Below are 19,295 nucleotides of genomic sequence, written 5' to 3' on the forward strand. Positions count from 1 at the left end.
TGGATTGAATGGCAGAACAGGCTCGAGGGGCTGAATGGCCTTCTCCCGCTCCCACATTACTAAATCATGAACTATCTCAGCAACCCCCTTCCCACCCACACAGCTAAACTAGAGCCCTGCATATTGAATCACAGTGGGTGACCCAAGCCTCATTTAACTGCTCGTGGTGTGGTTTAATGTACGACATCACTCAAAGATCGCAAGGTTTTTTTTTAAAAATTAGGAAATAGATAAAGAAAGCCAAACTCGGTGTACACAACTAAAAAACAAAAGTTTTAACCCTGCAAACCTCAACACCTCCTCCCCTTCGCCCGGCACCTTCCCGTGCAAGCGCAGGAGATGCAACACCTGCCCTTTTACCTCCCCCCTTCCCACTGTCCAGGGCCCCAAACACTCCTTCCAGGCGAAACAGCGATTTACTTGTACAGGTTGACTATCCCTTATCCGAAAACCTCGGGACCAGCTGTGTTTCGGTTTTCGGAAATTTTCAGATTTCAGAAGGTATTATTTCAGACTGGGAAACTCCTAGCATTCCTTTGTTGTCAGATACGGAGATGAAAACCTTCGCATCTGACAACATTAGCGCTGGTCTATCCGGAAGTTTGGATAGAACGGCAGCATATCGGACGGGCCGCTGTATTGTTGGGTTCACTCTCCCGGTACCTCCTTCACACTGCCCGGCTCGGCCTGCAATCTCCTACCCAGGAGGGAACTCTGTGACCCTCTGCCCTGCTCACAGGGAAAGGCAGAGCTCCCTCAGTCACACTTAACATCGAGAGCGAAGGCCGGCGTGTCGACAATCTGCAGGAATTCTTGTTCTGGGCCCCGGAGGACCACTCCTGTCATGTTTTGCGCCACTCGGGTCATGCCGTGCGCACGACTTACGCTGAACGAAAAGACTTTCGGTTTTCAGAGGTTTTCGGAAGTTCGGATAAAGGACAGTCTACTTGTACTTCTTTCAAGTTAGTGTACTGCATTCGCTGCTCACGATGTGGTCTCCTCTACATTGGGGAGACCAAATGCAGATTGGGCGACCGCTTTGCGGGAACACCTCCGTTCAGTCCACAAGCGTGACCCCGAGCTTCCGGTCGCCCGTCACTTTAATTCTTTGCCTACTCCCACTCTGTCCTCGGCCTCCTACACTGTTCCAACGAAGCTCAAGGTAAGTTCGAGGAACAGCGTCTCGTCTTTCGATTAGGCACTTTACAACCTTCTGGACTCAACATCGAGTTCAACAATTTCAGATCATGACCTCTGCCCCCTTTTTTTTTTTTTTTGGACGGCAGCAGTTGTTGATGATTCTGCCATTCCCATTTCCACCTCCTCTAGACTCATCTTTTGTTTCTTTACTTGTCCCATTACCATCTCCTTTCGCCTCGCACCATCTTTCCTTTTGTCATTTAGTCCCTCCCCTCCCCGCCTTCCCCAGTCTCTGCACTCGCTTAAAACCCGTTCCATCTCTAACCTTGTCCAGTTCTGACGAAGGGTCATCGACTGGGGACGTTGACTCTGTTTCTCTCTCTCTCCCCGCAGGTGCTGCCTGACCCTTTCCCAGCACCTTCTGGTTTTTTTATTTCAGATTTCCAGCACCCGCAGTATTTTGGCTTTTGTAAAAACAAACGTTGCTGGGTACTTACTCAGCAAGATGATGATGCAGAGCAGGATTGCGATGATCGCCCCGGTTCCCAAGCCGGCAGCAATGATAGCTTCCACGGAGGTGCAGTCGCCGTTTTCATCACAAGGACAGACTTTGACCAGAAGGACAGACGTGGCAGACTTGGGAGGGTTTCCAGAGTCCATGATCATTATCGGAACTTCGTAGATGCCATCGTCGAGGATTCCAATCCTCAAACTCAACTGTGCATAGTCTCCTGAATAAAAGAAGCGAGCTATGAGAAACCCCCAAAACATCCACAGAACAAACTCGCGAGTGGTTTATCACCAAACTACAGGAAGCTTTGTGATATCCGGCACCGACGGGACCGGCGTGTTGCCGATCTATCAAAACTGCCGGACATACAAAGTTAATGTTGAAGCATACGGAGGTTTTCATCTCCGTATCTGACAACAAACACTGTTGCTTAGCAACAGCTTCTAAAGAGTCAGCTGCAGCTGCAAGCGTCTCTAGCTGAAGCTGTTGCTATAGCTACAGACCTTGCCGTGCTTGACTGGGGAAGAAAAAAAAGAACGAGAACTAAAAAAACTTATAGAAAATGGCTCCCGATTTTTGCCGTTAGATTAGACAAGGCATTATTAATTGTAAAATTATCCCCAATTGTTACACAGCACCTTTAATGTGGTAAAACGACCCAAGACGCTTCACAGGAGCGATTACCAAACAAAATTTGACACCGAGCCACAGAAGGAGATATTAGGGCAGGTGACCAAAGGCTTGGTCAAAGAGGTCGGTTTTAAGGAGCGTCTTGAAGGGGGAGAGAGAGGCGGAGAGGTTTAGGGAGGGAGTTCCAGAGCTTAGGGCCCAGGCGGCTGAAGGCACGGCCACCAATGGTGGAGCAATTAAAATCGGGGATATACGCAAGAGACCAGAATTGGAGGAGGGCAGAGATCTCGGGAGGTCGTAGGGCTGGAGGGGATTCCAAAGATAGGGAGGGGGGGGGGGGGGGGGGGAGGCCATGATAGGTTTTGAAAACAAGGTTTAGAATTTTAAAATCGAGGACCAGAAGCCAATGTAGGTCAGTGAGCACAGGGGGCGATGGGTGAATGGGCAGCAGAGTTTTGGATGATCTCAAGATTAGAGAGTGTGGAAGATGGGAGGTCGGCAGGGAGAGGATTGGAGTAGAGTCCAGCGGTCTTGCTGCAGTTGTACAGGGCCTTGGTGAGACCACACCTTGAGTATTGTGTGAAGTTTTGGTCGCCTTATCTGAGGAAGGATGTTCTTGCCATGGAAGGAGTGCAGCGAAGATTCACCAGACTGATACCTGGGATGGCAGGAATGACGTATGAGGAGAGATTGGGTCGATTGGGCTTGTACTCGCTGGAGTTTAGATGAGAGGGGATCTCATTGAAACTTATAAAATTCTGACAGGACTGGACAGACTAGATGCAGGAAGGATGTTCCCGATGGTCGGGGAGTCCAGAACCAGGGGTCACAGTCTAAGGATAAGGGGTAAGCCATTTAGGACAGAGATGAGGAGGAATTTCTTCACCCAGAGAGTGGTGAACCTGTGGAATTCTCTACCACAGAAGGCAGTGGAGGCCAATTCATTAAATATATTTAAGAAGGAGTTGGATATATTTCTTAAGGCTAAAGGGATCAAGGGATATGGGGAGAAGGCAGGGACAGGGTGCTAAATTTGGATGATCAGCCATGATCGCATTGAATGGCGGAGCAGGCTCAAGGGGCCGAATGGCCTACTCCTGCTCCTATCTTCTATGTTTCTATGTAAGACAGGCATGGAGGTGGGTTCCACCAGCAAACATCCAGCCTGGGATGATTTTAGCGACCTACCCACTTAAACCCCCTCAATCTCTCTCCTGCAGTATTGGCAAACAACCTGCTCCTTTGGTACTGGCAGCTGCTGAGAGGAGCCCGGCAGTCACCTGGGAAATTATCCTCACATTTTCCATTCTTGTCTCAAAGCACCGGCCTGGCCTCTTCTGTTGCCTCCGCAATACAGCGGCCGAGAACGGAAAACCCGATGTGCGCTGTGGGCAGGAACCACATCTTCTACTGAACACCATGATGGGGTTATCACTGCAGCACGCCGCAACCCCTTTCAGTATATCGACTGAGACGTTAGACCGAGGCCCATCTGCCCTTCCTCAGACAGGCGTAAAAGATCCCACGGCCACTATTAGGAAGACGAGCCGGGGGGGGGGGGGGGGTGGAGATTCTCCTCTGTGTCCTGGGGCCAATATTTATCCCTCAACCGAATCGGTTCCATTTCCTACTTCTTTCCAGTTCTGACGAAAGGTCTTTGACCTGAAACGTTGACTCGGTTTCTCGCTCCACGGATGCTGCCTGGCCTGCGGAGTTTTTCCAGCATTTTCTGTTGTTATTTCAGATCGCCAGCATCCGCAGTATTTTGCTATTGTGTTCACTTAGATGATTATCTGGTCATTATCACATTGCTGTTTGTGGGAGCTTGCTGTTTGCAAATTGGCTGCCGCGTTTCCCACATTACAACAGTGACTACAATTTAAAAAAGTACTTCATTGGCTGTAAAGCCCTTTGGGACGTCCTGAGGTTAAAAGGAAGGCTTGCATTTCTATAGCGCCTTTTACAACATCAGTAAGTCCCAAAGCGCTTTACACCCAATGAAGTACTTTTGAGGTGTAGTCACTGTTGTAATGTAGGAAACGCGGCAGCAAATTTACGCACAGCAAGCTCCCACAAACAGCAATGTGATAATGAGCAGAAAATCTGGTTTTAGTGATGTTGATTGAGGGATAAATATTGACCCAGGACACCGGGGAGAACTCCCCTGCTCTTCTTTGAAATAGAGCCATAGGATCTTTAACGTTCACCTGAGAGAGCAGACGGGGCCTCGGTTTAACGTCTCATACCAAACTTCGTGAAGTTTCTCATAGTAGTCATGTGTGACACAGCAGAATCCGACTGCCACAGTAAATCATCTGCCTTCAGGAGGGGAGGGGAAACGGCAGAGGTCAAGAACGATAACCGTCACTTCTATAGCACCTGGTGTTTCTCAAAAACATCCCTAAAGCACTTCACATATATTGAAGTGCAGGAAACTCTTTTTTATCCGGCACCGACGGGACCGGCGTGGTGCCAGTTGATCAAAAAGTCCGGATTACAGAGAGGTATACTTACCAAGGTACGAGAGCCCCGTACACGGCCACAGGTGCAGGTGCCCCGGTTACACGGCACTTGTGCAGGAGTCCCGGTTACACGGCCACAGGTGCAGGAACCCCGGTTACACGGCCACAGATCCAGGAGTCCCGGTTACACGGCCACAGGTGCAGGAGCCCCGGTTACACGGCCACAGGTGCAGGAGTCCCGGTTACACGGCCACAGATCCAGGAGTCCCTGTTGCACGATCACAGGTGCAGGAACCCCGGTTACACGGCCACAGATCCAGGAGTCCCGGTTACACGGCCACAGATCCAGGAGTCCCTGTTGCACGATCACAGGTGCAGGAACCCCAGTTACACGGCCACAGATGCAGGAACCCCAGTTACACGGCCACAGGTGCAGGAACCCCAGTTACACGGCCACAGATCCAGGAACCCCGGTTACACGGCCACAGATCCAGGAACCCCGGTTACACGGTCACTAATATATAGTAAAACTTACTTGAACCTACTCCTGAATTTTGCCGGTTAAAAGAGAGTTTCCTGTACTCTGGGGGAAAATGATTGTTGTTATATAGTCTGTAGCAATGTACAGGAAACCCTCGATTTACCGGCACCCAAACAACCGGAAATCTCGGTTAACCGGCAAAATTCAAGAGTAGGTTCAGTTAAGTTTTTCTTCATATTAGTGGCCGTTTCTTGATTCTTGGCTGTGTAATCAGAGGTTCCTGCACTTGTTGCTAAGCAACAGAGACGCTTGGTCTGTGGCCGGGCTTCTTGCAGCTGTTGCTAAGCAACAGGGAAGCCTGGATTTGTTGCTGTGTACGGGGCTCTCGTACCTTTTAACTATAACTCTCTGTAATCCGGACTTTTTGATAAACCGGCACCACGCCGGTCCCGTCGGTGCCAGATTAAAAAGAGTTTCCTGTATGTTGAATTAATGCTGGCATGCTACAATCCAATGTGGCTCAGTGGGCAGCACTCTCTCTCTCACCTCTGAGTCAGAAGGTTGTGGGTCCAAGTCCCACTCCAGAGACTTGAGCACAAAAATCTAGGCTGACACTCCCAGTGCAGTGCTGAGGGAGTGCTTCACTGTCGGAGGTGCCGTCTTTCGGATGAGACGGTGCGGCACTCCCTCAGTACTGCAGCGGCAGTGTCAGCCTGGATCTTTTTGCTCGAGTCTCCGGAGCAGCACTCAAACCCACGACCACCTGACTCAGAGGCGTGAGAGAGAGGGCTACCCACTGAGCCACAGGTTGTGAAAGGCGCTATGTAAACGCCAAGTCTTTCTTCTACAAAGTAAATTCACTGGTTATCTGCGACAGAAACACGAGGATTGCGGTTCCCCCTTACCACTGAGGCGTGTTATGGTCCAGTTCCTTTTCACGTCGGCCGGGTTGTCGGGTAGCTCGAAGGCGAAGGGCCCGGTGTTCGGATCAATATCCGCGTCTATTGCGGTGATATTAATAACGTTGGGATCCGGCTTCTCGCAAATGGAAACCTCGTGTGGGAACACCTCTGGGGCATTGTCATTCACATCGAGCAGCAAGATTTGCAACGTACCCGTTCCACTCGCAGGAGGGATACCTGTACACGACAGAGGGGGATTATTAGCAGTCGATTCTTCATTCCTTTCGCAAAGAAGGTACACTCGCATTTATACGGAGGAGGAATTTCAAGCTGCCATTTGAAGGTCAGACAAAAAACCATCCTTCACATGGCCAAAGCTTTACATAAAGTTTTCAGGAACAAAATACACTTCAAGCCACATTTTCCTGTCCAAGGTCACAGGTTTAAATGATATTTCCACAGCTCAGCAAGCTGAGAGAGGGGTTAAGGCAAATCACCAGCACGAAAATCACACAGAAACAGTTCACACCAGATTGCCGAGTATCTGCGGGATTACACTCCATCAAGTCAACCACCGATCTTGGTCCTGAAATGTGTCACTCCAGACGCGACAGCATTCCCATTGAAAAAGAATTGTGGGCATGTAATCAGCACATCGCTTCCAATGTTTCCCCCTTGAATATAGGTTTCAAATTCGGAGGGGCTTGTGTATAAAATTATGGGGGGTCTGGATAGAGTGGATAGGAAGGACCGATTTCCCTTAGCAGAGAGGTCAATAACCAGGGGGCAGAGATTTAAAGTAATTGGTAGAAGGATTAGAGGGGAGTTGAGGAGAACTTTTTTCACCCAGAGGGCGGTGGGGGTCTGGAACTCACTGCCTGAAAGGGTGGGAGAGGCAGAAACCCTCATCACATTTAAAAAGTACTTGGATATGCCCTTGAAGTGCCGTAACCTACAGGGCCACGGACCAAGAGCTGGAAAGTGGGATTAGGCTGGAGAGCTCTTTGTCAGCCGGCACGGACACGATGGGCCGAATGGCCTCCTTCTGTGCCGCAAATTTCCATGATTCTATGATTTCAAGAGATTGTGCAAAGCACAAAATATTATAAACCCACAGCACAAAGCAGCTCAATTTACATTCACACTCACACTGACTCCAACTGCACCGGAACCAATCTGTAAAGGAATGTAGAGCACCATTAAACCCTTCGTTAACATCTTTACCCAGTTCACTTAATCCGCTTTTTTTTTTAAAAACCTGGTTAATTGGTTGCGCAAATAGGATATCATCTGGAAGATTGTGTGTATGATTTATATCCCGCTCACAGCTCTGAGCGAAACTCAAGTGCATCGTCAGCCGAAGTGAGCAATACCAATCGAATCTCAAGATCATAATTAGGATTCTTCACTTTCACTTAGCAACACTGCGGCGAGCCACCTTCTTGAACCGCTGCAGTCCGTGTGGTGAAGGTGCTCCCACAGCACTGTTAGAGAGGGAGTTCCAGGATTTTGACCCAGCGACGATGAAGGATCGGCAGATATATTTCCAAGTCAGGATGGTGTGTGAGACTTGGAGGGGAACTTGGAGGTGGTGGTGTTCCCATGCGCCTGCTGCCCTTGTCCTTCTAGGTGGTAGAGGTCGCGGGTTTGGGAGGTGCTGCCGAAGAAGCCTTGGCGAGCTGCTGCAGTGCATCTTGTAGGTGGTGCACACTGCAGCCACGGTGCGCCGGTGGTGGAGGGCGTGAAGGTGGTTGATGGGGTGCCAATCAGGTGGACTACTTCGTCCTGAATGGTTTCGAGCTTCTTGAGTGTTGCAGTTGCAGGCAAGTGGCGAGTATTCCATCACACTCCTGAACTGTGTCTTGTAGGTGGTGGAGAAGATTTGGTGAGTCAGGAGCTGAGGCCACTCACCACAGCCTCTGACCTACTCCTGTAGCCACAGTATTTGTGTGATGGTGGGGGATTCGACGATGGTAATGCCGTTGAATGTCAAGGGGAGGGGGTTAGACTCTCTCTTCTTGGAGATGGTCATTGCTGGTCACAAATGTTGGTTGCCACTCGTCAGCCCAAGCTTGGCTGTTGTCCAGGTCTTGCTGCATGCGGGCACGGATGATCCTTTGTTTGCAGAGAGCATTCCTGCAGTAGCTGATGACCCAATGACGTTAGCCGATATGAATATCGATATTAGCCTTTGGACGGATGCAGTCTATTTGAGATGGAAGGACGGGGAGATGGTGGGCGAGGTAGTTAACGGAAGGGATGGGGAGATTGTCCAGCTGATGTGCTCCATGGGCTGCTACTGAAGGGCTCTCGCTGGAGGCGACTGTTGGGAGCCCTCCCACTTCCTCACCATCCAGCATCAGTGTTGCCTCCCACATCGTGCGGAGGGTCCTCCTCCAACGGCGGCTCCATTGCGCTGTCCCCAGTGCAGATCAATCCTCCGCAGCTTACAACTGTCCACTTTTACACCAACGCTCTTTGCGTGCTGTATTGCAGGTAGCTTCCAGATCCTTCCAGGCATCAGAATCATTGCACAAGGGCTCCAACGGTCTTCTCGCTAATTGTATTCCATAGAATGTACAGTGCGGAAACAGGCCATTCAGCCCAACTGGTCCGTGCCAGTGTTTATGCCCCACACGAGCCTCCTCCCACGCCTCTTCATCTCACCCTATCACCATATCCTTCGATTCCTTTCTCCCTCATGTGTTTATTGAGCTTCCCCTGAAATGCATCTCTGCTATTCGCCTCAACCACTCCCTGTGGCAGCGAGTTCCACATTCTCACCACTCTCTGGGTAAAGAGCAGTTGATCGCAGCGCAGTGTGGTTGCCCAGCCTGGGTTCTCGAAAGGAGCCATGAGCCAAGTGTGCAGGGGGGCAGCATCTCACTGGCTGTGCAGGGGGTCAAGAGTGGGAGGATGGGCACAGGAAAGTGGGCGCAGGCCCAAGCGATCCTCTGCTAATCGTCACAAACCCTTTGCATATCAATAAGAGTCATGAAGGCAGTTGCAGTGTGTGTGAGAGGTGGCGAGTGTGTGTGAGAGGTGGCGAGTGTGAGAGAGGTGGCGAGTGTGAGAGAGGTGGCGAGTGTGAGAGAGGTGGCGAGTGTGAGAGAGGTGGCGAGTGTGAGAGAGGTGGCGAGTGTGAGAGAGGTGGCGAGTGTGAGAGAGGTGGCGAGTGTGAGAGAGGTGGCGAGTGTGAGAGGTGGCGAGTGTGAGAGAGGTGGCGAGTGTGAGAGAGGTGGCGAGTGTGAGAGAGGTGGCGAGTGTGAGAGAGGTGGCGAGTGTGAGAGAGGTGGCGAGTGTGAGAGGTGGCGAGTGTGAGAGAGGTGGCGAGTGTGAGAGAGGTGGCGAGTGTGAGAGAGGTGGCGAGTGTGAGAGAGGTGGCGAGTGTGAGAGAGGTGGCGAGTGTGAGAGAGGTGGCGAGTGTGAGAGAGGTGGCGAGTGTGAGAGAGGTGGCGAGTGTGAGAGAGGTGGCGAGTGTGAGAGAGGTGGCGAGTGTGAGAGAGGTGGCGAGTGTGAGAGAGGTGGCGAGTGTGAGAGAGGTGGCGAGTGTGAGAGAGGTGGCGAGTGTGAGAGAGGTGGCGAGTGTGAGAGAGGTGGCGAGTGTGAGAGAGGTGGCGAGTGTGAGAGAGGTGGCGAGTGTGAGAGAGGTGGCGAGTGTGAGAGAGGTGGCGAGTGTGAGAGAGGTGGCGAGTGTGAGAGAGGTGGCGAGTGTGAGAGAGGTGGCGAGTGAGAGAGAGGTGGCGAGTGTGAGAGAGGTGGCGAGTGTGAGAGAGGTGGCGAGTGAGAGAGAGGTGGCGAGTGAGAGAGAGGTGGCGAGTGAGAGAGAGGTGGCGAGTGTGAGAGAGGTGGCGAGTGTGAGAGGGGTGAGTGTGAGAGAGGTGGTGAGTGTGAGAGAGGTGGTGAGTGTGAGAGAGGTGGTGAGTGTGAGAGAGGTGGTGAGTGTGAGAGAGGTGGTGAGTGTGAGAGAGGTGGTGAGTGTGAGAGAGGTGGTGAGTGTGAGAGAGGTGGTGAGTGTGAGAGAGGTGGTGAGTGTGAGAGAGGTGGTGAGTGTGAGAGAGGTGGTGAGTGTGAGAGGGGTGAGTGTGAGAGAGGTGGTGAGTGTGAGAGAGGTGGTGAGTGTGAGAGAGGTGGTGAGTGTGAGAGAGGTGGTGAGTGTGAGAGAGTGTGTGAATGTGTGTGAGGAAGGAGGCCATGGGGTCACGCGAGTGCAGTCAATGATGCCCTGGATTTGGGGGAACACCGCCATCCGTGTGAATCTCGGAGCCCTAGACCGTTGCTGATTGATGTCCACGGAATGTGATGAAAGGAAGGTGCTCAAACAAAACGGCATCAAGTCACCTGCTTTATTTAAGAACTGCATATTGACTGATGGTATCGGATATCATAGGAACATGGGAACAGGATATTCGGCCCATCGAGCCTGTTCTGCCATTCAACGAGATCATGGCAGCCCGGAGGAGCCAGAGGTGAAGAAGCTCGGGGCTGCTGTGGCCTTGACTGGAGCAGCTATCCTGTGCTAGGTGTGGGAGCGGGTCGCAGATCTTCTGAGAGAGAAGCAGACACAACTCTGTCACAGCCTTCCCTGGAGAAGAGCAGCCGCCTTCTGTACTACCGCTCAGAGAACTGCAGGCACGCTTGTCCTGGGCCCGTGGGGAGGGAAGGACTTCTGTCAGCAACACCTTCCTCCCCCCCCCCGCGATTTGCTCTCCCTAAGCTTCTCTGTTTCTCTTGGTGAGACCACACCTTGAGTAGTGTGTGCAGTTTTGGTCGCCTTATCTGAGGAAGGATGTTCTTGCCATGGAGGGAGTGCAGCGAAGATTCACCAGACTGATACCTGGGATGGCAGGAATGACTTATGAGGAGAGATTGGGTTGATTGGGCTTATATTCACTGGAGTTTAGAAGAATGAGAGGGGATCTCATTGGAACTTATAAAATTCTAACAGGTTTAGACAGACTAGATGCAGGAAGGATGTTCCCGATGGCGGGGGAGTCCAGAACCAGGGGTCACAGTCTAAGGATAAGGGGTAGGCCATTTAGGACTGAGATGAGGAGGAATTACTTCACCCAGAGAGTGGTGAACCTGTGGAATTCTCTACCACAGAAGGCAGTAGAGGCCAATTCATTAAATATATTCAAGAAGGAGTTAGATATATTTCTTAAGGCGAAAGGGATCAAGGGATATGGGGAGAAAGCAGGGACAGGGTACTGAATTTGGATGATCAGCCATGATCTCATTAAATGGCGGAGCAGGCTCGAGGGGCCGAATGGCCTACTCCTGCTCCTATCTTCGATGATCTATGATCTTGCCAACTTGGACTTGCCCAAAGGAAAGAAAATCGGATTGCCAGAAGCCAATTAATAGTTCAGAAACGTCCTACAGTGATTACAGGCGTTTGTGGGCGCAACCAGGAACGGGCGACAGCAGCGAGGGCACGAGTGGCAAATGGCGGCAGGGGTCGTGACGATATCATCTGACCCCAATTTGCTGCTTTTTTAATTACACAGAATGCACAGCGCAGGAACAACTGGTCCGTGCCGGTGTTTATGCTCCACACGAGCCTCCTCCCACCCCTCTTGAACACACATAAATCCAGGCCGACACTCCCAGTGCAGTGCTGAGGGAGCGCCGCACTGTCGGAGGTGCCGTCTTTTGGATGAGACGTTAAACCGAGGGCCCCGTCTGCCCTCTTGGGTGGACGCAAAAGCTCCCGCGGCCACTATTTCGAAGAAGAGCAGGGGGAGTTCTCTCCAGTGTCCTGGGGCCAATATTTATCCCTCAATCAACATCACTAAAAACAGATGATCTGCTCATTCTCACATTGCTGTTTGTGGGAGCTTGCTGTGCGCAAATTGGCTGCCGCGTTTCCCACATTACAACAGTGACTACACTTCCAAATAGTACTTCATTGGCTGTAAAGTGTGTTGGGATGTCCGGTGGTCGTGAAAGGCGCTATAGAAATGCAAGTCTGTCTTTCTTTTCTCTTCATCCCACCCTATCAGCATATCCTTCTATTCCTTTCTCCCTCGTGTGTTTATCTGTATAGAGTTAGTGAGCCGTTGGTATTGCTTTACTGGGATGCAGTGCCGGCTGGTGTGGTGGGTGCTGACTCTCTGCCTTCAGGAGGGAGCTGAACCGGCTCCTGACTGGGGCAGAGAGCGCATCATAGAGAAGGTTGACGTATGCATGTGCTCCTGGACTGGTTTCCATTGCCTGAGGAGGCCATTTAGGACCGAGATGAGAAGAAATTTCTTCACTCAGAGGGTGGTGAATCTTTGGAATTCTCTACCCCAGAGGGCTGTGGAGGCTCAGTCTTTGAGTATATTCAAGGCAGAGAGCGATAGATTTCTGACTAGTAAGGGCATCAAGGGATATGGGGATAGGGCCGGTGAATGGAATGGAGGGTGAAGATCAGCCATGATCTCATTGAATGGCGGAGCAGGCTCGAGGGGCCGAATGGCCCACTCCTGCTCCTAATTCTTATGTTCTTATATTCATTAAAAAAAACTTGATTTGGATAGGCCTCATCTGACAGTGCAGTACAGCAATGGCTTTGGAGATTAAATAAAAATATGAGCATGTGATTTTCCCGGTTATCTTTCTTCTTTCCCTCTTCCCGCCCCGCGAACCCCCCCCCCCCACCCTTTGGGTCCGGAGTTTCTTTAAAGTTTTTTTATGGCTCGCCCAGGAGATTACACGGCTGCTGGGATGGGGGGCGGGGGTGTCAGGGGGGAGGAAGTGTCTCGTCATGACGCCCCAGGTATCACGAGTGCTGGGCAGTCTTGACGGACTTTCCCTGTCCCGTTAATTTTCAGATGTTCGTTAAGGTGGGCCGAGGCTAGGTCAGGTCAGGCCCAGCCTGTTCCCGGCAGGAGGCTCGCACTGCCTCGCTTGGGGGCCCACCCGAGAATTGGAACGGGAGCAGCGAGTCGGCTCTTCAAAAATCGATTTTGGGCCCCGCTACCGCCCGGTTTCAGGTGCAAACAGGCGGACAAGAGGACCAGAAAACCGCTCCCCCCCGCCGCTCTCCGAACTCTGCTCCAGGCGACTTCCTCACGGGCACATCCCGAGCCGGTTAAGGTTACGCTAGCGACTGGCCGGTGCCTCGTTAACCTCTGACCTCACCGGGGGAGGGGGAAAACAGCTTTTAAAATATTTGTCTACACCCGTAAGAAGTTATGACTGCGACAAACTCCAACTTCATACATAGAACAAAGCGATTAAATACTGCATAACAAGCAGTACAAGAGATTTTACCTCAACTTTCACCTCAAAATTTTTTTTGAAGATTGCTCTCCACGATTTAGAAATATTATACGCACAGGAACTTCTTCAGGAAATCGAACGGAATCATTTTATCAGCATTGCTGTGGCAGTTAATATAACGAAGGGACGAGCAACGTCAAACGCTAAGCTGTGCGGCCGGGCGGCGCTCTGCAGCTCCCGCGCAGCCGGCTCACCGGCTGTTAAGATAGGATAGGCCGCGCACGCGGGGTATTTCGAAGGGGGCCGCGCACCCAAAAGATAAACTAAATTGGCCAGGAGGTCGGCACGCAATTAGCCAATCAGCAAAAGCCGGCTGAGGGAAAAGTGAAACCATACTCGACGTACCGCTATCCGATGCCAGGAACGTTGCGTTGTACATGTTATTTTTAACGTAGGGAGACTCTCGGTCCAGCATTGCGATTGTGCTAATTTGGCCGCGGAGGGGGTCGATTTTTAGCCAGTTCGCAGGGTCCGATAGTTTTGAATATCTAAAATTCCAACAAAAAAAATTAGATTGTGCATCAGGCCACTATTTAAACTTAAGCATTACTTATTACATCAGAACGATACAGCGCAGGAGGCGGCCATTCGGCCCACCGTGCTTGTGCCGGCTCGTTGAACAAACCTATCCATTAGTGCCACGCACCCCCCTGCTCTTTCCCCACAGCCCTGCAAATTTGTCCTTTAGTCGAAAAACACCCAAACCTACATTCTAAGAAGCCTTAAAAAGTTCTTTAAAAGCACAGAACTTAACAAAACAATTAGTCGATCAAATGAATTAGGCATTAGCGCAGAGTAAACATGAGAACATAAGAATTAGGACCAGGAGTCGGTCACACGGCCCCTCGAGCCCGCTCCGCCACACGGCCCCTCGAGCCCGCTCCGCCACACGGCCCCTCGAGCCCGCTCCGCCACACGGCCCCTCGAGCCCGCTCCGCCACACGGCCCCTCGAGCCCGCTCCGCCACACGGCCCCTCGAGCCCGCTCCGCCACACGGCCCCTCGAGCCCGCTCCGCCACACGGCCCCTCGAGCCCGCTCCGCCACACGGCCCCTCGAGCCCGCTCCGCCACACGGCCCCTCGAGCCCGCTCCGCCACACGGCCCCTCGAGCCCGCTCCGCCACACGGCCCCTCGAGCCCCCTCCGCCATTCAATAAGATCACAGCTTATAAAACAGCTGTAACAACAGAGAACACTGGAAATACTCAGGTCAGGCAGCATCGTGGAGAGAGAAACAGAGTTAACAACAACTTGTATTTATATAGCGCCTTTAACGTAGTAAAACGTCCCAAGGCGCTTCACAGGAGTATTTTAAGACAAAAAATTTGACACCGAGCCACATAAGGATAAATTAGGGCAGGTGACCAAAAGCTCGGTCAAAGAGGGAGGTTTTAAGGAGCGTCTTAAAGAAGGAAAGAGAGGTAGAGAGGCGGAGAGGTTTAGGCAGGGAATTCCAGAGCTTAGGGTCCAGGCAACAGAAGGCACGGCCACCAATGATTGAGTGAATATAATCAGGGATCCTCAAGAGGGCAGAATTAGAGGAGTGCAGATATCTCAGCGGGGGAGGTTGTGGGGCTGAAGGAGGTTACAGAGATAAGGAGGGGGCGAGGCCATGGAGGGATTTGAAAACAAGGATGAGAATTTTAAAATCGAGGCGTTGCTTAACCAGGAGCCAATGTAGGTCAGCGAGCACAGGGGGTGATGGGTGAACGGGACTTGGTGCGAGTTAGGACACTGGCAGCCGAGTTTTGGAGGACCTCAAGTTTACGTAGGGTGGAATGTGGGAGGCCGGCCAGGAGTGCGTTGGAATAGTCAAGTCTAGAGGTAACAAAGGCATGGATGAGGGTTTCAGGTCTGTGATGAACTCTGTTTCTCTCTCCACGGATGCTGCCTGACCTGCTGAGTGTTTCCAGCATTTTCTGTTGTTATTCCAGATTTCCAGCATCTGCAGTATTTTGCTATTGTATTAGTGCAGAGTGCTTTCTTTTCCATGGAGTCTGTGAAGCTGAGAGAGGCGAGACTTGCTCACATAGTTTTTACACAGAAACGTCAAAGATCATCCTGGGAATGTGGGGTTGGGTGGTGTTGGTGGGGAAGCTCTCCATAAACAACATACACCATTGACAGACTGTTGGCTCAGTGGTTACCATCCTGGGTTAAACCTGCCTCTTTGACCAAGCTTTTGGTCACCTGTCCTAGTATCTCTTGTGGCTCGGCGCCAAACTTTTGTTTGATAACGTTCTTGTGAAGCAGCTTGGGACATTTTACTACGTTATAGGCGCTATACAAGAACATAAGTATTAGGAGGAGTTGGCCATTCTGTCCCTCGAGCCTGCTCCGCCATTCAATAAGATCATGGCTGATCTTTGACCTCAACTCCACTTTCCCACCCAATCCCCATATCCCTCGATTCCCCTAGAGTCCAAAAATCTATCGATCTCAGCCTTGATATTCAACGATTCAGCATCCACAGCCCATTAGGGCAGAGAATTCCATAGATTCACAACCCTCTGAGTGAAGAAATTCCTCATCTCAGTCCTAAATGGCCGACCCCTTATCCTGAGACTATGCCCCCTGGTTCTAGACACTCCAGCCAGGGGAAACAACCTCTCAGCATCTACCCTGTCAATCCCCCTCAGAATCTTATGTTTCAATGAGATCACCTCTCATTCTTCTAAACTCCAGAGAGTATAGGCCCAATCTACTCAATCTGTCCTCATGGAACAACCCTCTCATTCGCAGGCTAGAGGGGCCGAATGGCCGACTCCTGCTCCTAATGCTTATGTTCTTATGTCACCAGAGCTACTGTGCTACTCTACAAGGCACCAACATGCAGGAAGGCTGAATTGCAGATTCGCTGCTGCAACGACTTGTGGTATGTGCCTGCTCCTACTGAACCAGTCGGAGGAATTAAATATATAACATTACACAGAATTTACAGCACAGAAACAGGCCATTCGGCCCAACTGGTCCGTGCCGGTGTTTATGCTCCACACGAGCCTCCTCCCGCCCCTCTTCATCTCACCCCATCAGCATATCCTTCGATTCCTTTCTCCCTCATGTGTTTATCCAGCTTCCCCTTAAATACATCTCTACTATTCGCCTCAACCACTCCCTGTGGTAGCGAGTTCCACATTCTCACCGCTCTCTGGGTAAAGGAGTTTCTCCTGAATTCCTTACTTCGATTTATTGGTGATGATTTTATATTTATGGCCCCTAATTCTGGGTTATCCACAAGTGGAAACACCTTCTCTACGTCTACCCTATCGAACCACTTCATTATTTTAAACACCTCTAATAGGTCACCCCTCAGCCTTCTCCTTTCTAGAGAAGAGAGCCCGGGGTCTGTTCAGTCTTTTCCCCGACGAGTTATATTGTCTAGTCCTTAAACAATAGGTGGCTAAGAAATCTTGAAGAAATGCTCAGCCACATCCTGCACTGTAAATTATACCTGCCACCAGAGATCGAAGCTGGCTACAAAGATCTCAACATTAAGCTGCTCCTTGAGCACGACGTGGAGAATAGGTTGAACAGTGTATTCCTCAGGTGCTGCATCGATAGCCACGCCCATAGCCCATTCCTTTTAATATCTCAAGGACCTGTCCTCCCCCATGTATTCAGTGTAATGAAACGCAGGCTCCATAAGGTTGAATAAATATTCATGATGCCATCCATTGCTTCAGGCTAAAATTTATACCGTACCATCAGAATTTAATTGGGGAGGAAATAGCACAGCGCGACACACTACAAGCGCAGAAACCATAAATAAAATACCGGACTTTAAAAAAAAAATATAAAACTGCAGTAAGACTCTGTGGAGTATATTAAAAATCGATGGTCACACCAGGTGCGCCAAATTAAAGTTTAATTAAAATGCAGTGACGGGAACTCGTGAATACAGCCTAAACATGGAAGAAATGTGTCGTGGAAGGGCATCTTTTAAAAAATAAAGGTGGGGAAAGGGAAAGAAGAATATTCTGCCAGGACAATCCGAGTTTCCCCGACAATTATACTTCCAACGCCAATTAATTGGACTTAGCCTGGTAGAGGGAGTGCAACGAAGGTTCACCAGACTGGTTCCTGGGATGGGAGGATCGTCCTATGAGGAGAGATTGAGTAGACTAGGCCTATATTCTCTAGAGTTTAGAAGAATGAGAGGTGATCTCATTGAAACATACAAAATTCTTACAGGGCTTGACAGGGTAGATGCAGGGAGGGTGTTTCCCCCTGGCTGGGGAGTCTAGAACCAGGGGTCACAGTCTCAGGATAAGGGGTCGGCCATTTAGGACTGAGATGAGGAGAAATTTCTTCACTCAGAGGGTGGCGAATCTTTGGAATTCTCGACCCCAGAGGGCTGTGGATGCTGAGTCGTTGAGTATATTCAAGACTGAGATCATAGATTTTTGGATATTAAGGGAATCAAGGGATATGGGGATAGTGCAGGAAAGTGGAGTTGAGGTAGAAGATCAGCCATGATCTTATTGAATGGCGGAGCAGGCTCGAAGGGCCAAATGGCCGACTCCTGCTCCTAATTCTTATGTTCAGTCATTGAGTATATTGAAGACAGAGATCGATAGATTTTTGGACTCTGTGGGAGTCGGGGATATGGGAGTCGGGCGGGAAAGTGAGTTAAGGTGGAAGATCAGCCATGGTCTTACTGAATGGCGGAACAGGCTCGAGGGGCCAAACGGCCGACTCCTGCTCCTAAATTCTTATGATTCTACGATACTGGATATGTGAAGCATAAATCAAGAGGTTACTGTACCGAAGGGTCTGCTGCATGTATCGATCGGGGTCCTCGGCTGTGAAGATTGTTAAGAGCTGGCCTTCAGGAAGGTCCTCTTCCTGCCTGACCAGCTTTGGGTTCGGAACAAAGTACGGGCTCTCGTTCACATCAATCACGGTAATGGAGACGGTGGCGGTCGACTGGGGAGGAAGCTGAATGCCTTTGGTCAGAGGCACCTGATTTATTGCAATCACCGTCAGTACAAAGGCTCTGTTGGTTTCGTAATCAATAGGCTGAAGGAGAGGGGCGGAAAAAAAGCAGTTTTAAAAAAGCAAGTCGGCTACATGAAAATAACGTACGTTGCTGCCTAATTGGGGGTTTTTTAATTCCTCAACTTACGACAGTGGAACGAGACAGAAAAAAAAACATTTCCAGGATAGCCATTTGTAGAATGTTGACATCACAATAGCGGTAAATTAAGCAACACATCAAATATTTAGGAGGTCATCTTAAATGGCTGACCTTTAGTTGCCCCATAATCCAACATTATCCCTGTGAGTAATGGCCTTTGCACATTTTAAAAAAAAATATGCATGATTGCTGCAATACAACAGCTGCAGAAACAGCCCCGTTAATTTCTAGCATTAAGCCGACAAGAACATCCGGGAACCTAATGGCTGCCCCACAAAGGAAGAGCTTGTTTTTATCCAGCGACCTTTCACGATCTCATCGCGCGCCAATGCGCTTTACAGCCAACAAGAGATCTTTTTCTTTTTTGAAGTGCTGTCGTGCAGGGGAAAGGTAGCCGCCAATCTTCACACAGCAAGCTCCCACAAACAGCGATGCGACAACGACCGGATCACCATCTGTTTCAGCGATGTTAATTGAGGGATAAATACGGCGTTAAGATACAGATCAGCCGTGATCGAATTGAGTGGCAGAACAGGCTTTCGGGGCTGAATAGAAACATAGAAGATAGGAGCAGGAGTAGGCCATTCGGCCCCTCGAGCCTGCTCCGCCATTCAATGAGATCATGGCTGATCATCCAAATTCAGTACCCGGTCCCTGCCTTCTCCCCATATCCCTTGATCCCTTTAGCCTTAAGAAATATATCTAACTCCTTCTTGAATATATTTAATGAATTGGCCTCTACTGCCCTCTGTGGTAGAGAACTC

General features: G+C 50.4%; 1 protein-coding gene across 1 annotated transcript in view; it reads right to left on the reverse strand.

Annotated features, from left to right (window-relative positions):
• cdh2 (cadherin 2, type 1, N-cadherin (neuronal)) overlaps positions 1–19,295 on the reverse strand; it is a 238,540-nt gene that overhangs the window by 26,123 nt on the left and 193,122 nt on the right. Inside the window, exons 9-12 of the mRNA XM_085992259.1 lie at positions 18,160–18,413; positions 13,741–13,883; positions 6,130–6,363; positions 1,638–1,871 (exon numbers count right to left, since the gene is read on the reverse strand). Of these exons, the coding sequence (XP_085848385.1) occupies positions 1,638–1,871; positions 6,130–6,363; positions 13,741–13,883; positions 18,160–18,413 (865 nt within the window). The remainder of the gene's footprint in view (positions 1–1,637; positions 1,872–6,129; positions 6,364–13,740; positions 13,884–18,159; positions 18,414–19,295) is intronic.

Source organism: Somniosus microcephalus, chromosome 7, assembly GCF_052327205.1.
Source record: "Somniosus microcephalus isolate GS21.2 chromosome 7, FLI_Smic_1.0, whole genome shotgun sequence".
Classification (NCBI taxonomy): domain Eukaryota; kingdom Metazoa; phylum Chordata; class Chondrichthyes; order Squaliformes; family Somniosidae; genus Somniosus; species Somniosus microcephalus.